General features: G+C 46.0%; 1 protein-coding gene across 3 annotated transcripts in view; it reads left to right on the top strand.

Moving 5' to 3' along the window:
- IKBKB (inhibitor of nuclear factor kappa B kinase subunit beta) overlaps positions 1 to 21,079 on the top strand; it is a 79,095-nt gene that overhangs the window by 13,246 nt on the left and 44,770 nt on the right. For 2 of the 3 annotated variants that reach the window (XR_005451074.1, XM_038746617.1), the window contains exons 1-3: positions 8,980 to 9,087; positions 10,248 to 10,370; positions 19,402 to 19,496. Coding sequence is in view for 2 of the 3 variants with exons in the window: in XM_038746617.1 (XP_038602545.1) it covers positions 10,266 to 10,370; positions 19,402 to 19,496 (200 nt within the window). In the remaining variant the exon portion in view is untranslated. Of the gene's footprint in view, positions 1 to 8,979; positions 9,088 to 10,247; positions 10,371 to 19,401; positions 19,497 to 21,079 lie in introns of those variants that run through there. The other variant, XM_038746618.1, reaches the window with a different exon arrangement.

Raw genomic sequence — 21,079 nt, 5'->3', positions numbered from 1 at the left:
CATGGAGTTCAGTCTTTGACATGTTGAGCTTTAGGTGGCGGGCAGACATCCAGATGGAGTTGTCCTGAAGGCAGGAGGAGATGCGAGCCTGGAGGGAGGGGGAGAGAGCAGAGGCAGAGATGTAGATCTGGGTGTCATCAGCGTAGAGATGATAGTGGAAGCCGTGGGAGTGAATGAGGTCACCAAGGGAGTAAGTGTAGATAGAGAACAGAAGGGGACCAAGTACTGAACCTTGGGGAACCCCCACAGTAAGAGGATGGGAGGGGGAGGAGGAGCCTGCAAAAGAGACTGAGAATAAACGACCGGAGAGATAAGAGGAGAACCAGGAGAGGACGGAGTCTGTGAAGCCAAGGTCAGATAGCGTGTTGAGGAGAAGGGGGTGGTCCACAGTGTCGAAGGCAGCTGAGAGGTCGAGGAGGATTAGGACAGAGTATGAGCCGTTGGATTTGGCAAGCAGGAGGTCATTGGTGACCTTTGAGAGGGCAGTTTCCGTGGAATGTAGGGGACGGAAGCCAGACTGGAGGGGGTCGAGGAGAGAGTTGTTGTTGAGGAATTCTAGGCAGCGCGTGTAGACAACTCTTTCAAGGAGTTTGGAAAGGAATGGTAGGAGAGGAAAACACACACCGAAAATCTCAGACCTTAGTAAGGCAGAGCAGGCATGATCTCTGGTGCTTGTCAGGTACACGAAAAGTGTAGGGAACAACCTCAAGGCAAATACGCAGTATTCATAGATAACAGAAGTATTTAATACCATCATTAGGCCGGTTTTGTCAACTACTAAAAATGTTTTGCTACCTTGAAAAGTTTATCAAGACCTAAATATTATTCCACGATTAAGAAGTAGAATTATAGGGGCCATGTCAGATCCTTTCCCCATTATCAATCAATCAAATAGTGATATTTATTGAGCTCCTACAGTGTGCAGAACACTGTCCTATAGGCCTGGGAGAGTACAATGCAACAGAGTTGGTAGACATACTCTCTGCCCACAAGGAGCTTACAGTCTAGAGGGGGAGACGGACATTAATATGTTATAGATATATTTGTAAGTGCTGTGGGGCTGAGGGTGGGGTGAATATCAAGTGTTTAAAGGTACAGATCCAAGTGCACAGGCAATCCAGACGGGGGACAGAGTATGGGAAATGAAGATTTAATTGGGGAAGGCCTCTTGGAGAAATGTAATTTTAATAAGACTAGACTTTAAGCTCATTGTGGGCAGGGAATGTGTCTGTTATATTGTTACATTGTAATACTGTACTCTCCCAAGTACAATAAATACGATTGACTGACTGACTGACTGAAGGTAGGGAGAATGATGATCTGTCGCATATGAAGGGGCAGGAAGTTCCAGGCTAGAGGGAGAATGAGGGCAAGGGGTTGATGGCAAGAGAAATGAGATTGAGGTACGATGAGTAGGTTGGCATTGGAGGAGCAAAGTGTTTGGTCTGGGTTGTAGTAAGAAATAAGCCAGATAAGATAGGAATGGATGAGCTAGTTGAGTGCTTTAAAGCTCATGGCAAGGAGTTTCTGTTTGATGCAGAAGTGAATGAGCAACAATTGGAGGTTCTCGAGAAGTGGGGAGACATGAACTTAACTTTTTTTAGAAAACAAATCCGGGCAGCATTGTGAAGTAAGACCTGGAGTATTTTGCCAATTTGTACTTCCCAAGCACTTAGTACAGTGCTCTGCACATAGTAAGCGCTCAATAAATACGATTGATGATTATGATAATGATTCTTGGATCAACATAGTAGCAGTATGGCTGGAGAGGAAAGGGCAGATATTAGCAATGTTATGAAGGTAGAACTGACAATATTTGGTGGCAGACAGAATATGTGGGTTGAATGAAAGAGATGAGTCATGGATAATGCCAAGGTTATGAGCTTTTGAGGCAGAGAGGATAGTGGCGCTTTCTACTGTGATGGGAAAGACAGGGTGAGGGCGGGATTTGGGTGGGAAGATGAGAAATTCTGTTTTGGGCATGTTAAGTTAGCGAGACATCCAGCTAGAGAAGTTGTGAAGTTAAGAAGAAATGCCAGACTGCAAAGAAGGAGAGCGGTCAAGAGTGGAGAGGCAGGATTGGGAATCATCCATGTAGGTAGTAGTTGAAGCCATAGGAGTGAATGAGTTCTCCAAGGAAGATGGAGATGGAAAATACAGTGAGTTCCAGAACTGAGCCTAAAGGACTCCCACATTTAAAAGATGAAGGAGCAGAAGAGCCTGTGAAAGAAATTGAGAAGGAGCTGCCAGTGAAGGCAAGCTTAGATTTTATTTCCGGAGATGGGGGTGATCCACCTCATTGAAGGCAGCTGAGAGGCAAAGAGGATTAAGATGGCGTAGAGTTCTCTGGGTATGACAAGAAGGAAGTCATTGGTGACCTTGGAGAGGGACTTTCCATGGAAACTTCCATGGAGTGAAAGGGGAGGAAGCCAGATTGGAGGGGCCAAGGAGAGAACTGAAGGAGAGGAAGTGGAGGCAGTGAGTATAGACAATTTTCTCAAGAAATAATAGAGTAAAGCCATGCTAGGAACTAGTTTGTCCTGTTGAAAATATTCTACAAAGCTGTGCTCTAGGATGCAACAAGAAATCTGGATGTGGATCACGGAAGATGATTTCGGTCATCTGGGGAACTCAATTGAACAGAGTAAAAACCGTGCTTAATTTGCCCTGGGGGTAGAAAAAGCTGAGCCCGGGCACTTCTAGAATTGGCAATTCATAGCTCTAACCCCTCTGGCCTTGTTATTTTGTAACCTCTGCAGGATTTTTGCTATGGGCGATGACAGCAATAATAATCTTGCACATTCAAAATCATGACAAATTCAAAATGCAAATGTTCATAATTGCTTGAGCCTTGGCACCTCTTTCATTACAAAATTAAGCAAAATGAATCACTCAAGCCAAAGTATATACAGCTGTCCTTTGGATTTGAAATTGGTGTAATGTCAGTGAGATTTTGACTGGAGGGAGCACCCCAGAAGTTCACACACAAGAAGCAGCGAAGAGGCGGCATGGCTCAGTGGAAAGAGCATGGGCTTTGGAGTCAGAGGTCATAGGTTCAAATCCCGGCTCTCCCAATTGTCAGCTGTGTGATTTTGGGCAAGCCACTTAACTTCTCTGTGCTTCAGTTACCTCATCTGTAAAATAGGGATTAAGACTGTGAGCCCCCCGTGGGACAACCTGATCACCTTGTAACCTTCCCAGAGCTTAGAAGTGTGCTTTGCACACTAAGTGCTTAATAAAGGCCATCATCATTATTATTATTAGGAAGTCAAAGAGATGATTATGAATCAGTTCACAGAATCAGCAAAGTGCTATGGCCTTCAGTCCAATCAATGAACCTGAAATTATGCCTTAGTCTACATCTGGCAAACCTTAGTCTCAGCCAAGGATCCCCACTGGCAACGTACAATTGAAAGCTGCCATGCAATTCTCCTACCTAGGTAAACTATTGTCCACTGATGCCAGTAAAGAAGTATTGAACTATCATTTGAGAAACTGACAGAGTGTGACACTTGCATCACTAAGATTTAGACCATACCAAAGGTCTCAAGAATTAACAGTGTTTATAATAATAATAACAATAATTGTGGTGTTTGTTAAGCACTTACTATGTGTGCCAGACACTGTACTGAGTGCTGGAGTGGATACAAGCAAATTGGGTTGGACACAGTCCCTGTCCCCTATGTGGCTCACAATCTTAATCCCCATTTTACAGATAAAGTAACAAGTGATTCGCCCAAAGTCCTCTAGCCCCAGGACAAATTAAGCATTGTTTTTACGAAGTTCGATTGAGTTCCTCAGAGGATGGAAGTGACTGACCAAGGTCACTCAACACACAAGTGGTGGAGCTGGGATTAGACCCAGCTCCTTCTGAGTCCCCGGACCGTGCTCTATTCACTAGGCCATGCTGCTTATTGAGAGTTTATTATTTGCCAAGGACTGAAGGAGGCATTTGTGAGGGGATACAATAGAACTGGTAGACATGATTCCTGTCCTCAAGAAGCTTACAACGTAGCAGAGGAGACTAACACTAAAATAAAGATAGGTGGAAGAAGGAAAAGGGGGCATGTCCATTAGATGGTGCTTAAGTAATAGGCTGAAGATATGTACCAAAAATAATTATCGTGGTAACCACCATCTTCCTTCCCAGCACTGAGGTTCCCCGCTCCCAGCATGGTCCATGCTCACCAGGGATGAAAGCTACTTCTGCATGCTCTTGGACTCTTCTATTGCTGCTGAAAAAGCACCGCTACCTTTCCTCCCGACCCAAAGTATCCCCGCTCCCAGCTCCCTCCCACATGCTCTCGAACTCCCCCATCTCCACTGAGACTTTGAGCCTATTTTGTCAATTTCCTTGTCTTGTGCTTTAATGTTTCATCACACCTGATGTGTCCGTCACCAATCCCTTCTCCATACATAGGGAAGCAGCGTGGCTCAGTGGAAAGAGCACAGGCTTGGGAGTCAGAGGTCATGGGTTCAAATCCCGCTCCGCCACTTGTCAGCTATGTGACTTTGGGCAAGTCACTTAACTGCTCTGTGCCTCAGTTACCTCATCTGTAAAATAGGGGTGAAGACTGTGAGCCCCATATGGGACAACCTCATCACCTTGTATCCTCCCCAGTGCTTAGAACAGTGTTTGGCACATAGTAAGTGCTTAATAAATGCCATTACTATTATTATTATTATTATTAAACCTTTAGATTATGAGCCCCAAGAGGGACATGGCCCATGTTTAATTCCCACCTGTATATTCTCCTCCAGAGCTTCGTACAGTGCTCTGCACACACTAAGCATTATTTAAGACTGTGAGCCCACTGTTGGGTAGGGACTGTCTCTATATGTTGCCAATTTGTACTTCCCAAGCGCTTAGTACAGTGCTCTGCACATAGTAAGCGCTCAATAAATACGATTGATGATGATGATGATAAATGCTATTACTACCATGACGACATACAAAACTGCTTCTGTAGTTTGTGAGTATTTAAAGTGCTTAGATGGCAGAGAAGTGCTGAAAAGGTAGTGGAGGGATAAAAGCAAGGTGTGATTCCATCTGTGCCTGGGGGGGTCCAGTGGGCTGGAAGGCTTGGGGGCTGTGACCCGGAGGAGTCCCAGGGACCTGGTATCTGTTCGATCCATTCTATTCCATTCTATTTATTTTATTTTGTTAGTATGTTTGGTTTTGTTCTCTGTCTCCCCCTTTTAGACTGTGAGCCCACTGTTGGGTAGGGACTGTATATGTTGCCAATTTGTACTTCCCAAGCGCTTAGTACAGTACTCTGCACACAGTAAGCACTCAATAAATACGATTGATGATGATGATGATGATAAGAAATTAATCATCAAAGGCCTCCTGAAGGAGATGCGAATTCAGAAGGGCGTTGAGAATGGGGAAGAGTAGTGACAAGTCAAACGTAAGGTGGCTTCCCATCTTGCAACTGACCCTCACATAAGTCCCATTCCAACCCTCTGCCTCCACTTCTCACCCTGCCCTCCTCTAACCCTCTGTCCCTGCAATTCCCCACACCAGCCCTCCTCACCTTCCCCTCCATCAATCATATTTATTGAACACTTACTATGTGCAGAGCACAGTACTAAGTGCTTGGAAGAATACACTATAACAGAGCTGATAGATACATTCCCTGCCCTCAATGAGTTTACAGTCTGGAGGGGGAGAAGACACCCTTTCTCTGCCCTCAAGAAGCTTACAATCACTCAGTGGTATTTATTGAACACCTACTCAGTGCTAGGAATTGTACTAAGCACTTGGAAGAGGACTACAGTAGCAATCAATCAATCAATCACATTTATCGAGTGCTTACTGTGCACAGAGCACTGTATTGAGTTTTGGGAGAGTACAATATAATAGAGTTGTTAATATATTCCCTGCCCACTAGGAGCTTATAGTCTGGAGGAGGAGAAGACACCCTTTGAGTGCACTCAAGGAACTTACAATATGATGGGGGAAACAGACACAGACCTGTGACATTTGGGAATAAATATCACCAGACATCATCATTATTTTGTTTTGCTGTCTGTCTCCCCCTTCTAGACTGTGAGCCCGTTGTTGGGTAGGGACCGTCTCTTTATGTTGCCGATTTGTATTCTCTAAGCACTTAGTACAGTGCTCTTCACATAGTAAGCGCTCAATAAATATGATTGAATGAATGAATGAATCATTATAAATTAGCTTATTCAGCCATACCCTTTCAGAGTTATAAAATCTTACCCCCAGTAGTATCATCTTTGAACCCAAAGGAGCAAAAGCAGTTTTATTGTTTGTTGTTGTTGTTGTTTAATAAGCTCTAATAATGCTATTCAGCTGTCCTTTTGAAAAGATATTTCCAAATAGGTCATTTTCTAGAACAGTATTAATGCCATCTGTCTGAAGTGGTCTAGGTGTGACTCTCTCAGTGGGGCCTTTCAACTCAAGGAGTCTAAAAATAATTTTGTTTTAAAACCTCAAATTGAGTAGGGCAACGTATGAGGAATTTCTGTTCTGTATTTCAAAACCAAGCTATTTTGAGCAAAGACACAGCTGAGAATTTAAAAATTAAGGTCACGTTGAGGATATCCTTGCTAACTTCAGCAGATGTCACATTGAGGAGCACCAACATGTTTACAGGGCAAAATCAATCTGCAATTATTTCCAGCAGAAGAGAATCCTTTCAAGGCACCAGAAGGGACCTCACAAGACCTCTACAGTGCTAGAGGTTCTTTAGGGCCGTGATATCCTCTTGATCCCTTTACCCCACCAACAGGAAGTTCTGAATCTAATAATATATGTCACACTTGTACTTCTATTTAAAAATCAGATTCCCTATCTCTACATATCCTTCTATGCTTTTTTCCCCCTTACAATGAACAGACTTGGCCATTACACATAGGTACACACACATATATGCACACTTTCTTTGTGTTATATTATGGTTCTATATTTGGCGGGGACAGAGAGAGTCTGCAATGAAAGGCCTTATTATAATGCAAAGTAGGGGGTTGTCCAGGGAAGAAGCATTAACCACACCGAGGAGGACCTTTCCCCTGAATTACCTCACATTTCCCCCCCTCTTTCTTTCTCAGAGCCCGCAGTATCTGTGGGGGTGCAGCTGTGATTTACTATTCTCGATAAAGGGCTGGGGAGGCTCCAGCAGGGAGGGGTAGTTTAAGGCTGAAATTACAAACAACTTCTCAGGGGAAGGACATGCGGGCAGTGGCAAAATCTTGTAAATAATCAGTAAATCAATTCTAAATCAGTCCCTAAGGAAACTCCATCTCATTAAGCGCTATTATTGGAAAGGCACAGAGTGTGTGTGTGTGTGCGCGCTTGTGCATGGTGAGACCCAGGGCCCAAATGAGGGAATTCTTGGTTCAGACTGTCTGGGGAACCACTGGGAATCCCCCGCCACCCCCATTCATTTCTTTTTCCTCCCCACCCAATGCCTCAGAAAATGCTTCATGCCAAGCTCTGTCTAATCTCACTCATCCAGGGAGGAGACGCCTGCATTTTGGAATTCGTTCTGGTCCGTGCTCCCACTCCTTGGAGGGAAAGAGGCAAATAGCAAGGGTCAGAACTTGGGTCCACGTCCGTAATTTATTTATTTCTATTAATGTCTGTCTCCCCCTCTAGACTGTAAGCCGGTCATGGGCGGAGGATGAGTTTACCAACCCTCTTCTATTGTGACTCTCCCTACTGCTTAGTCTGGTGTTCTGCACACAGTGAGCGCTCAGTAAACATGATTGATTGTTGCGTCGCACTGCCTTGTTCCCTTTGCTCTCCCCCGTCCCATCCCCACAGCACTTACGTATATATCTGTAATGTTATTTATTTGTAATGATGTCTCTCTCCCCTGCCCCAAACTGTGAGCTCACTGTGGGCAGGGATTGTCACTGTTTATTATTGTATTGTACTTTCCCAAGTGCTTAATACAGTGCTCTGCACACAGTAAGCGCTTAATAAATATGATTGAATGAATGAATGAATGAACTGATTGGCTGTCAAAATAAGAAAGGCATGTGCAGGCAGGGGTTTTAACCCTGCCCACCCCACCGCCAAGGCCTGGTTGGGGGAATTAGGGGGATGCTCTGACGGGGGGGCAGACTAGGGCTGACCCCTGACCCACAGCCTGCCTCTCAAATCTCTCGTCAAATCCGACAGACAACCACTCCCACCCCCACTTCAAAGCCTTACTGAAGGCACATCTCCTCCAAGAGGCCTTCCCTGACTAAACCCCACTTTTCCTCATCTCCCGCTCCTTTCTGCATCGCCCTTTCTCCCTTTGTGCCCCCTACCCCCTCAACCAGCCTCACAGCAATCATGTAAAGATGTGTGAATTTATGTGTGAATCCCCTTCCTTCCTCTCCCCCTCATCCCCCTCTCCGTCCCCCCATCTTACCTCCTTCCCTTCCCCACAGCACCTGTATATATGTATATATGTTTGTACATATTTATTACTCTATTTATTTATTTATTTATTTTACTTGTACATATCTATTCTATTTATTTTGTTTTGTTAGTATGTTTGGTTTTGTTCTCGGTCTCCCCCTTTTAGACTGTGAGCCCACTGTTGGGTAGGGACTGTCTCTATATGTTGCTGGTTTGTACTTCCCAAGCGCTTAGTACAGTGCTCTGCACACAGTGTGTGCTCAATAAATACGATTGATGATGATGATGATGATGATGATGATGATTGATTTATATGGATGTCTATTTGTTTTGATGTCTGTCCCCCGGCCACCCCAGACTGTTGGCTCACTGTGGGCAGGGATGGTCACCGCTTATTGATGTGTGGTACTTTCCCAAGCACTTAGTACAGTGCCCGGCACATGGTAAGCGCTTAATCAATGGGATTGAATGAGGAGCCCATCTGTCAGGCCCGGGCGCCCATCTGCTCGCCCATGTGGCGTGTCTCCTTTAAGGGGTCAGCAGCCTGGGCCATGTGTCTTTCTGATGTCAGAGCAGGAAGTGTTTGAGGAAGTGAACAGCTAATCGTCTGCTTTTAGACTCCGGGACTTCGATGTTCACGGGGGGGATCGGTGGCTGCAAGTTTGGCCCGCCCTTCCCTCTGACCCCTTGGCACTGGCAGCCCGCAGGTGAGAAGCCACACGGGTTTCCAACCCAGGGCGTGGGGAGGAAGGGGTGAATCAAAAAACATACCTGATCCCTCCTGTTCCTTCCTGCTCCGTGGTGGCTCTGGAGGAAACTTTCAGCTTTCACCACCGTGCCTCTGGATCCACGAAATTGTTGTGGTTTCCTTTCTCCTTTTCCTCTCCTGCCCCCACCAAGCGAAGTTGGATTTAGGACCCCCTCAGTACAGGAGTGCTGATGTGAGGGGGCCGAAAGTACTGCATTAGAAGGGAGTGGGTTTGGGGGTGACTCATAGGCTCCCCAAACCTTATAAAGGCAAAAGTGATTTTCAAGGAAGGCTTAGCCACTGAGCATTCTCTGACAACTTGAAATGTGAAAAGGTATCTGTCATTTGCAATGAGGGTCCTTTGCAAATGACTGCCATTTTCTTCCTCCAGTGGGAGCAGGTACCTACTCTGCAAGGTTGTCTTCTTTCCCCACTGCACTATACACCTGGAAGGGACGTAATAATAATAATGGTAATAGTAATGATAATAATTGTGGTATTTGTTAAGCACTTACTATGTGCCGGGCACTGTACTAAGTGCTGGGGTGGACACAAGTAAATCAGGTTGGATACAGTCCCTGTCCCACATGGGACTCAGTCTCAATCCCCATTTTACGGATGAAGTAACTGAGGCCCAGAGAAGTGACATGACTTGCCTAAGGTCACATAGCAGACAAGTGGCAGAGCTGGGATTAGAATCCATGACATCTCCCCCCTCCTCTCCCTCCCCATCCCCCCCACCTTACCTCCTTCCCCTCCCCACAGCACCTGTATATATGTATATATGTTTGTATGTATTTATTACTCTATTTTATTTGTACCTATTTATTCTATTTATTTTATTTTGTTGATATGTTTTGTTTTGTTGTCTGTCTCCCCCTTCTAGACTGTGAGCCCGCTGTTGGGTAGGGACCGTCTCTATATGTTGCCTTGTACTTCCCAAGCGCTTAGTACAGTGCTCTGCATCCAGTAAGCGCTCAGTAAATGCGATTGAATGAATGAATGACCTTCTGACTCTCGGGCCTGTGTTCTATCCACTACAACATGTGATCTATTCTTCTCTCTGCAAGTATCGGCCTTCCACTTTGACCTTCCCCTGGGCTCTCCTGATTTTTGCAGCTATAAACCGTTACCAGAATGAGTTGGCCACCTTCTCTGCAGACCCAAACCTGTGGGGCCTGGGAGATGAAAGAACGTCTTGGAACCGGAGGTTTTGGAAATGTCATCCGCTGGCAAAACAAGGTAGGGCTTCTCTCCTCCCGGTTTGGACCAGCCAGGGAGAGGACTAGTGATGAATAGTACAGTTGCTCTCCATCATGTTCAAAGGTGATGCGTAGACTGTAAGCTCACTGTGGGCAGGGAACGTGTCTGTCAATTCTGTTGTATTGTACTTCCCCAAGTACTTAAGAACAGTGCTCTGCACATCATCATCATCATCAATCGTATTTATTGAGCGCTTACTATGTGCAGAGCACTGTACTAAGCGCTTGGGAAGTACAAATTGGCAACATATAGAGACAATCCCTACCCAACAGTGAGCCCACATAGTAAGTGCTCAATAAATACCACTGACCAATCGATTTGATGGTGAATGTGATGAAAAAGACCAAGTCTATGGCACTATACAGATGTAAAGATTGCTCATTCCTGTCGTATGGATGCTGCTTTTGATTCTTTTTCTTAGCCAGATGATTCCCCTGAAGTCTTTGCTTAAAGAGCAACACTCATTGCCTGATTGCAACACATCGAGTTGTACTTGCCACTGTTGTCTCCCAACAGTCGAATGGGGAAATAACTTCAGCTCACTTTCTCTTAGAGCCTGAGGAGCTTGGCTTTTGGACTCCTTCCCCTAATAAAATGTGTCTCATCCGGGAGGCTGGACCAGCGCCCTTCACCAGGTCAGACACTAGGATAGGATGAGGAATTGCAGAGACTCCGGAGTCTGGGTCCCTAATTCTTGGTTCTGCAACTGACTCTCTAAACAGGATTACCCAGTGTTTCCATTTGGCCCGTGTAGATGACCTGAGGGAGCCCCAGAGAGAGAGTCCTCACATCTGTCTCGGTGCTTTGGGGACTGTTCACCTTCGAGATTCTGGGACACAGCTAATTGCCAAACCCTGTTCTTGGCCGCGGGGAACAGAGTCACACAGATTCGTGATGGCAGTCTCAAAGGGTCATAGTGAGCAGCTATTCTGCTGTAATTCATTTATTTTATGGTGAACCTTGAAACTTGGATGCCTGGTATCTAAGTGCTTTCTAAATGCCAGGCACTGTAATAAGTGCTGAGTGCCATTGTTGGCACTCAGATACCATACACTACTGTTGCTGGACCCAGAAGTAAAAAGATACACATTTCCTTGTGTGCATTATGACGGAAACGAAAAAGTAACATAATGATGTCCCCCAGAACTTTTTTGGAAGCCCATAGAACATAAAACATTTCTCCGAGGAGACCCCTAATCGCCCCCCTTACTTCAGAGTGTTTGCATTCTTTCTCCAGTTTCCTGTGAACCTAGGTACTGAGCTGTGGGACTTCGTGGCAGGAGCCAAGGTAGAGGAAGGTTGAGTATCAAAACTTAAAATATTGGGCAGAAAGGTATCAGTGCTGTAGCCAACTGTACAGGGGACATAGCTGGAAACCAGATTATTCAGAATGAAATAAATGACCGCTCCAAAGAGAACTCCCCGAGCTCTCAAGTGCTAAAGTGAAGAACTTGACTACATACTGGCAATGACGCTAGACTGTAAACCCCTTGTGGGCAGAGATCATGTCTACCGATCCTATTGTATTTTACCCTCCTAAGCACATAGTAGAGTGCTCGTCACCCAGTACGTACTCAGTAAATACCATTAATGATAATAATGTGGTAGTTGGTAAGTGCTTATTATGTTTCAGGCACTATACTAATAGCTGGGGTGGATAGAAATAAATAAGAGTTGGTCATAGTCCATGTTCCACGCGATCTCAGTCTTACTCCTCATTTTACAGATGAGGTAACTGAGCCCCGGAGAAATGAAGTGACTTGTCTAAGGTCACACAGCAGACTAGTGGGGGAGCTGGGATTAGAACCCAGGCCCTCTGATTCCCAGGCCCGTGCTCTTCCCTCTAGACCATGCCGCTTCTCTGATTGATTGGTCGAGTGACCCCATGAGAATCAGCGTGACCAAATGGAAAAAGAATGGGCCTGGGAGTTAGAAAGACCTGGGTTCTAATTCCGTCCCTGCCAATAGCTTGCAGTGTGACCTTGGACAAGCCATTTAACTTCTCTGTGCTTCAGTTTCCCCGAATGTAGCATGGGGATTCAATGCCTGTTCTCCCTCTTGTTTAGACTGTGCACCCCACGTGGGACAGGGACCTGATTAACTTGAATCTACTCCAACGCCTAGAATAGTGCTTGACGCATAGTAAGCGCTTAGAAAATACCAAAATAATAATGATAATCTCCCCTGAGAGTGTTGGCAGCACGCTTCTTGTCCAGCCACTGAACAGTCAGAACTTCGCGCTGTTAAACGACCACTTTAGAGTCCCACAAGGGGCAGAAATTGGGTGGCCAGATTTCTGGTTTCATAGTGCACAAGCCTGGGAGTCAAAAGGACCTGAGTTCTAATCCCGACTCTGCCACATGTTTGCTGTGTGACCTTGATTGAGCAAGTCACTTCACTTCTCTGGGCCTCAGTTCCCTCATCTGTAAAATGGGGATGAAGCCTGTGAGCCCCATGTGGGACGGGGACCGTGTCCAACCTGATTAACTTGTATCTACCCCATGGATTAGAACAGTGCTTGGCACATAGTAAGCTCTTAACAAGTACCATTATTTTTATTATTATTATTATTCCAAACAGTTTGTCTGTTAATTGGTTGCCTATCTGGAATGGATACGGCACTGGATGTAATACTAATAATAACTGTGGCATTTGTTATGCGCTTACTGTGTGCCAGTCACTGTACTAAGAGCCGGGGTGGATACAAGCAAATTGGGTTGGACACGGTCCCTGTCCCACATGGGGTTTCACAGTCCCAATCCCCATTTTTACAGATGAGGTAAATGAGGCACAGAGAAGTGAAGTGAGTTGCCCAAGGTTACACAAAAGACAAGTAGCAGAGCCAGAATTAGAACCCATGACCTTCTGACTCCCAAACCTTTGCTCTATCCACTGTACTGTGCTGCTTCACAGTATTAAGTCTGGTATTTTTATTTTCAGCAACCAGCCTTCCTGTACCTCAGCTCCTGTTACTGAGTTTCATGGCTCAGAAGCGGCGTTCTGAGGAAACACAGTGGCTCTGGGGCAAGTTGGGAGTCAGGGGACTCTCCCAGGGAAGCACCCTTGGGATGGGCAAATTGAGTTTAGTTCCTCAAAATGGAGAGAATGATGTCATCGCCTTATGCTGGTGGCTGGCAGAACACATATGATGTCACATGCATCTCTAATTCCATTATCTGTGGATGCCATCATTTGGGTGGGGGCGGTGGTATTTCCCTTAAAGCAAAGCAAACTGTCCTGGAAGGAAGCCCAGACTGAACCAGAAATGGCCCGTGTTTCACTTCTCGAGGTTCTCCTGAGCGTGGAAGGCCTTATTCCTGGCCCACTGGGTGTCTCCCAGTGTGGCAGTGGCCCCTAAAAGGAAGGGCAGAGAGCCCGCTCCCATTTTGATCCTAGATCACTTCTGGTTTTGTGGTTTCACGGCCACTGCGCCGCACCCACCGTAGCTCAAAACCCTTGGGGCAGAGCAGTTAGGGAAACAGCATGGCTCAGTGGATAGAGCACAAGCCCGGGAGTCAGAAGGACCTGGGTTCCAATTCCAGCTCTTCCACTTGTCTGCTGTGTGACCTTGGGTAAGTCATTTCACTTCCTCTGTGCCTCAGTTACCACATCTGTAAAATTGGGACTAAGATTGTGAGCCCCATATGGGACATACCACATCTGTAAAATGCGGACTAAGACTGTGAGCCCCATATGGGACAGTGACTGTGTCCAAACTGATTAGCTTGAATATACCCCAGCACTTAGAACAGTGCTTGACACACAGTAAGTGCTTAACAAATACCATTATTATTATTATGCCATTGGAGGACCTTGCATTTGGCTTCGTGCCGGACTGATTTTGGCTTTGTGCTGGCCTGGCCTAGCCTCATGAAACCAGCAGGCTGGGTCTGATAACTGTAATAATAATTGCGGTATTCGTTACGCGCTTACTATGTGTCAAGCACTGTTCTAAGTGCTGGGGAAGATACAAGATAAGCAGGTCAGACACAGTCCCTGTCCCACATAGAGCTCACAATCTTAGTAGAAGGGAGAACAGGTATTGAATCCCTATTTTACAAATAAGGGAACTGAAACCCAGAGAAGTTAAGTGACTGGCCCAAGGTTATCTCGTCTAATATGTGACAAGGTGTTTAGTACTTCACCAGGAGACCCTTGGAGACGGATGCTAGTCCAGGCTTAAGGAGCACATCTGCTGGTTTTATTCTCACATCATACTAGCTCTCCCTTGTCACCAAGGCTCAGGGCATTTCAGGCTGTTTGGTAAGGGTGCAGAACTGCAAATAATACTTGTAAAATAATCTCATTATCTTACTGTATCTCTGCTATCTCCTCTCTCTTTCTCCCTGTTTCTTCCTTATCCATTCTGTACTTTTCTGTATCTCACAATAATAACAATAATGATAATAATTTTGGTATTTGTTAAGTGCTTACTATGAACCAAACAGTGTACTAAGCACTGAGACTGATATAGGATAATCAGGTTGGACATGGCCCGTGCCCCACAGGGGGCTCACAGTCTTAGCAGGAGGAGAATGGGTATTGAATACCCAATTCACATATAGGGAAACAGACACAGTAGTCTTGCCCAAGGTCACCCAGCAGGCAAATAATTGAGCCGAGATTAGAACTCAGGTTCAAGCATTCATTCATTCATTTAGTCATATTTATTGAGCACATACTTTGTGCAGAATACTGTACTAAGCACTTGGGAGAGTACTATACAACAATAAACTGTCACATTCCCTGCCCACAATGAGCTTGTAGTGTAGAGATCCTTGGACTTTGTTCTACTCCTTCTCTCCTTCCCCTTTTCTGTGTTTCTTTTCCAAACTCTCTTTTCCTCTCCTGTTTATCCATTTCTTCTTCCGGTGTCTATATTTTTCTCTCCACATATCTGTTCTTCCTTTCTCCTCTTTTAGACCACCATTTTCCCCTCTCCTTTCCTCTTCCTCTCCCCATGCTCTCCCTCTTCTCTCTCTCCACTTTTCTCTCAGACTTCTGCTCTGATTCCCTGACCTCTTTCCTTCCAGTTTCCTCCTAATTCCCATCCTTCTCCTCCTCCTCCTCCTCGTCATCCTCTTCCTCGTCCTCTTTGTCCTATTCCTCCTCCTCCTGCTCTCAACTCCATTTCTCCCCATCTTCCCAGGTTCCCTCACCGTCCAAATCAGTCCTGTTGGTTCAAGTCCTTATGACAGTCCACCCGACCTCACATGGCACCAGAAAGAGACATTGCAGTTTATTGCACCTGGGATTGTGGCGAGGGGGTGCATGTGCTCACCCCGGCAGCCAGCCTTGGAGGGACTGGTCTTTCTGGGTGCCCGGTAATGACATTAGCTGGCCCTGGGCCAATTTGGGGGAAGGTTTTAGCAAATGGGAAGAAAGTCACAAGCATATTTTCATCTTGGCCTCTGCCTGTACTGAAACTGACCTGGGGGGTGGGGGGGAGTCACTGGACGGTCACTGTCCCAGATCCCAGAAGCCACAAACCTTGCTGTCCTTCTTATCTCCTCTCTGTCTTTCTTATCTCCTTGCTGTCATTCAACTCCCACAGTCTACTCCCAAATGGTGCCGGTTATTCCTGTACGGCATCTCCCGGATGTGCCCCCTTCCTTCCCACTCAAATTGCAGTCACCCTGGTTCAAAATCAGATCTCACCATGGCTAGACAATTGCGATTACCCTTCTCGCTGTCCTCCTAGCCTCCAGTCTCTCCTGCCTTCAATCTATGCTCCATATTGCCACATGGATCTTCCTGAAAAGTCGCCTGGCCCTCAACTCTTCCCTCCTCAAAACCTTCCCCTGGCTCCCTCTGTCTCTACATCAACCAAAAGCCCCTCACAATGGTGTCATTCATTTATTCACTCATTTATTGAGCGTTACTGTTTGCAGAGCACTGTACTAAGTGCTTGGGAGAGTACAATATAACAATTGACACATTCCCTGCCCACAATGAGCTTGTAGTCTTGGGTTGGAGGGAGACAGACATTAGTATAAACAAATTACAGATCATAAGTGCTGTGGGGCTGGGAGAAGGGATGAACAACGGGAACAAGTCAAGATCCTTCGCCATCTGAACCCACCTTATCTATCTGCTCTCTTTTCCTGCTGTTCCCCAAATTGCTGTCTTCATTCTTTCCTGGCCAACCTCCCACATCAGACGCACAGTCTAAATAGGAGGGAGAACAGGTATTGAATCCCCATTCTACACTTGGGGAAACAGAAGGACAGCGGAGCGAAGTGACTTGTCCAAGATCACACAGCAGACAAGTGGCGAAGCCGGGATAGAACCCAGGTCCTTCTGACCCCCAGACTTGTGCTCTATCTACTGGGCCATGTTGCTTCTCAACCAATTCTAGCCCTTGCAAACTTATTGACACCTCTTCAGCACAAGTGTATATCAATCAGTCATATTTATTGAGTGCTTAACTATGTGCAGAGCATTGCACTAAGCACTTGGGAGGGCACAGTACAACAGAGTTAGCAGGTATGTTCTCTGCCCACAACAAACTTATATGTATTCAGTGACTTAAACAGGGAATAACTGGTTTCAAAAATGCCCAGGCTTCCTTCCATCTCTCTTTTTCTACTTCCCAGAATTGCACTCTGAATTCCTTCCACCCAGTTGCCTTTCAGGAGGCCAATAATGATGCATATGAACCTATGATGTAACTGAACAGTGATGTGCAGCATCAGCTCAGCAGGCTTCCTGAGTTACCTTCTCCAGCCAAAGGCCCAAATTAAATGATCAGTCAGTCAATCAATCATATTTATTGAACACTCACTGTGAGCAGAGCACTGTACTAAGCACTTGGGAGAGTATTGTATAACAGAGTTGGTAGACACGTTCCCTGCTCACAGTGAGTTGATCACTCCTTCTTAAGTCAACCTGGCTGAGGCCTTGTTTTCTTCCGTTCCCGACTCCCAAACTTCCTACATGAACGTGTTTCTCAGTAATGACCTAGGTCCTCCATAACTGCGGAGATTTGAGGGCCAGTGGTATCTTCCTTCTGAGGAGATCAAATTTGATCCCCTCCCTTTATCTCATTGGAGATAAAATGGGAAATAATACTGCCCCCCAATTTATTATGGGGGGGGGGGGGAACTGGGGTCCCAGAAAGAGTGTGGTCTCATCCACACTCTCATCTCATGTCATCTCATCTCATCTCATCTCAGTCTCATCTCATCCATTAGACTGTGAGCCCACTGTTGGGTAGGGACTGTCTCTATATGTTGCCAACTTGTACTTCCCAAGCGTGTAGTACAGTGCTCTGCACACAGTAAGCGCTCAATAAATACGATTGATTGATTGACTGATCCTCTGCTGCAGACAAGTGAAACTGGGTTCAGAAGCCACATTCTGATTCCCAGACCCTGGGTGGTGCTTTAGTCCTCTTTTCATTCATTCATTCATTCATTCAATCATATTTATTGAGCGCTTACTGTGTGCAGAGCACTGTACTAAACGCTTGGGAAGTACAAGTTGGCAACATATAGAGACAGTCCCTACCTAACAGCGGGCTCACAGTCTAGAAGGGGGAGACAGACAACAGAACAAAACATATTAACAAAATAAAATAAATAGAATAGTAAATATGTACAAGTAAAATAGAGTAATAAATATGTACAAACATATATACAGGTGCTGTGGGGAGGGGAAGGAGGTAAGGCAGGGGGGATGGGGAGGGGGAGGAGCGGGAGAGGAAGGAGGGGGCTCAGTCTGAGGCACCAAACCAGTGTGATGGAAGTAACTGGGAAGGGAAGGGTTAGAAAGGGCGTTTTGACTCACCTTCCACACTTCCTTGGCCCAGTACATCCTTTGCTCCTTTCATCAGAATGCCTAACAGTCTAGCGGGTCTGGAATTTCGAACAATCTGGGTTTTAGTCCCAGCTCCACCACTCTACCCCAGTGCTTAAAACAGTGCCTGGCACATAGTAAGTGCTTAACAAATGCCATTATTATCATCATCATCATTGTTTCTTTCCTTCACTGCAACTAGTTAGCTGTCCCTTTCCTTCCATCCTCAGTCATGCCTTTATGCCTATTCCCGCCAGCAGTTTCCGGCCTCTCCAGTTGCATCCCATACCACGGCTAAATTGTCAAGTGGTGCACATCAATCAGTGGTATTCATTGTGTACTTACTGTGTGCAGAGCACTGTACCAAGTACTGAGGAAAATGCAACAGAATGGGTAGTCACGATCCCTACCCACAAGGAGAAGCAGCATGGCCTAGTGGTTAGAGCACGGGCCTGGGAATCAGAAGGACCTGGGTTCTAATCCCAGCTCCCCTGCTTGTCTGCTGTGTGACCTTGGGCAAGTCACTTCACTTCTCCGAACCTCAGTTAACTCATCTGTAAAATGGGGATTAAGACGATGGGCCCCAGGTAGGATATGGACTGTGTCCAACCTGATTAGCTGGATGCGACCCCAGTGCTTAACAAATATCATAAAGAAGGGAGCTTACAGGCTACATGGGAGCTTGTAGTCTACAGCCCCCAGTCCCATGGTAGAAGGAGGGAAGGATAAGGGACACTCTTGGAGGGGATTCCCATGTCCCAGGCTATTAAAACCAGGGTAGAGTTTCTCAAGATTGGGACAAGCGCTTAGTCCAGTGCTCTGCACACAGTAAGCGCTCAATAAATACAATTGAATGAATGAATGAATGATGGAGTACCAAAAACCAGAACCATCCCTGTCAAGTGGTTCCCCTGGGCCACATTATCCTTCCCCACCCTACCCACTCTCTCATTTATTCATTCAGTCATATTTATTGAGCACTTACTATTTGCAAGCACTTGGGAGAATACAATATAGCAATAAACAGGCAGATTCCCTACCCTCAGCGAGCTTACAGTCTAGAGGAACTTGCTCTTGCCTCCCAGGGTCAGAGGCTGCTTTAGGGTTGGGCGCTCCCAAGAATGTCGAGTTCATCCTCGGAATCAAGGTACAGTAAGGATGAATCCTGCCTCTCTTCCCTGCCCTGACCCTCCTCTCCGCTTTGCCTCTGCAGGAAACAGGGGAGCAGATAGCTATCAAGCAATGTCGGCAAGAGCTCAGCACCCGGAATCGAGAGAGGTGGTGCTTGGAAATCCAGATCATGAGAAGGTGAGGGTCTGTAGCAATGGAAACAGACTGGTTGGTCACTACCAGCGCGGATCTGGTGGTGGGTGGAGGGAGCGGGTAGTGTCAACTGGCCTTTAGTGAGACTTGGAGACATGGTGACCAGTGGAAGAAAGGAAGTAGCCTCTTGAATTATCATAAGCTGGTCTGACAACCTCACCTGTGATTCCTGCGGAATGCTCGTAAAAAGGAGAATCGTAGGATCGTGACTGTTAGGACTAGAGGGGACCTTGATCTAGCCCAGAGCTTTTCAAACATTTGAACCTGAGAAACTCTTTGGCCTGGAAAAAGTCCCTCTGGGCTTCCACTCCCCTACCTTTCCTCACCTCTGAGGCAACTCCCCTCCTGCTCCCATTTGTACCAGGTGCTCAAACTGCTTATGAACGTGATTGTTTTTAAACAGGTGTTTGCAGCAGCAGGAGCCCTACTCTAAAAAAAACAGCACCTTAGAGACAGAGAGAGCACGCACACGTACATTTGGCAAATGGACTGGGGCCCGGCCTGATTCTACAGTGAAGAGGAAAATCTGAAGCTATTCATTCATTCAATCATATTTATTGAGCGCTTACTATGTTCAGAGAGCACTGTACTAAATGCTTGGGAGAGTCCAATGTAACAATAAACAGGCACATTCCCTGCCCACAGTGAGCTTACAGTCTAGAGGGGGAGATAGACATTAAGATAAATAAATTAAAGATGCATACATAAATGCTGTGGGGCTGGGAGCCCACTGTTGGGTAGGGACTGTCTCTATATGTTGCCAGCTTGTACTTCCCAAGCGCTTACACACAGTAAGCGCTCAATAAATACGATTGATTGATTGATTGATTGATTGATTGGGAAGGGAATGAAAAAAGGGAGCAAGTCATAGTGATGGAGAAGGGAGTGGAAGAAAAAGAAAAGAGGGCTTAGTCTTGGAGTTAGCCACCAGTAACAGAGCAGATGCTCTATTCAGGAGTTAATAATAATAATAATAATAATAATAATAATAATGTTGGTATTTGTTAAGCGCTTACTATGTGCAAAGCACTGTTCTAAGTGCTGGGGTAGATACAAGGTAATCAGGTTGTCCCACGAGGGGCACACAGTCATCATCCCCATTTGACAGATGAGGGAACTGAGGCCCAGAGAAGTGAAGTGACTTGCCCAAAGTCACACAGCTGACAAGTGGCGGGGCCGGGATTTGAACCCACGACCTCTGACTCCAAAGCCCGGGCTCTTTCCACTGAGCCACGCTGCTTGAAAGTCTCCTGTGGCCGGTGGTCAGCCGAATGTCCCTTGTGACTCTCCAAGGGTTCTCTGACTGTGTCCACACCTCTACCTTCAAGGTCATAGAGGAGAACCCCAGATCTGCATTGTATTCTCCCCAGCGTTTCGTACAGTGCTCCGCATAAAGTGCTGCACGCTATAAGCGCTCAGTAAATACGATTGAATGACTTGATATCACCTTCATTTTTTTTCATTTTTTTATGGTATTTGTTAAGGGCTTCCTATGTAACATGCACTCTTCTAAGCGCCGGGGTAGATACGGGTTTATGAAGTTGGACACAGTTCTGTCCCACACAGGG

The sequence above is a fragment of the Tachyglossus aculeatus genome, chromosome 5 (genome assembly GCF_015852505.1).
Source record: "Tachyglossus aculeatus isolate mTacAcu1 chromosome 5, mTacAcu1.pri, whole genome shotgun sequence".
NCBI lineage: Eukaryota > Metazoa > Chordata > Mammalia > Monotremata > Tachyglossidae > Tachyglossus > Tachyglossus aculeatus.
The sequence above is the reverse complement of the archived record's forward strand: the minus strand, read 5'-3'. Positions and strand labels throughout refer to the sequence as shown.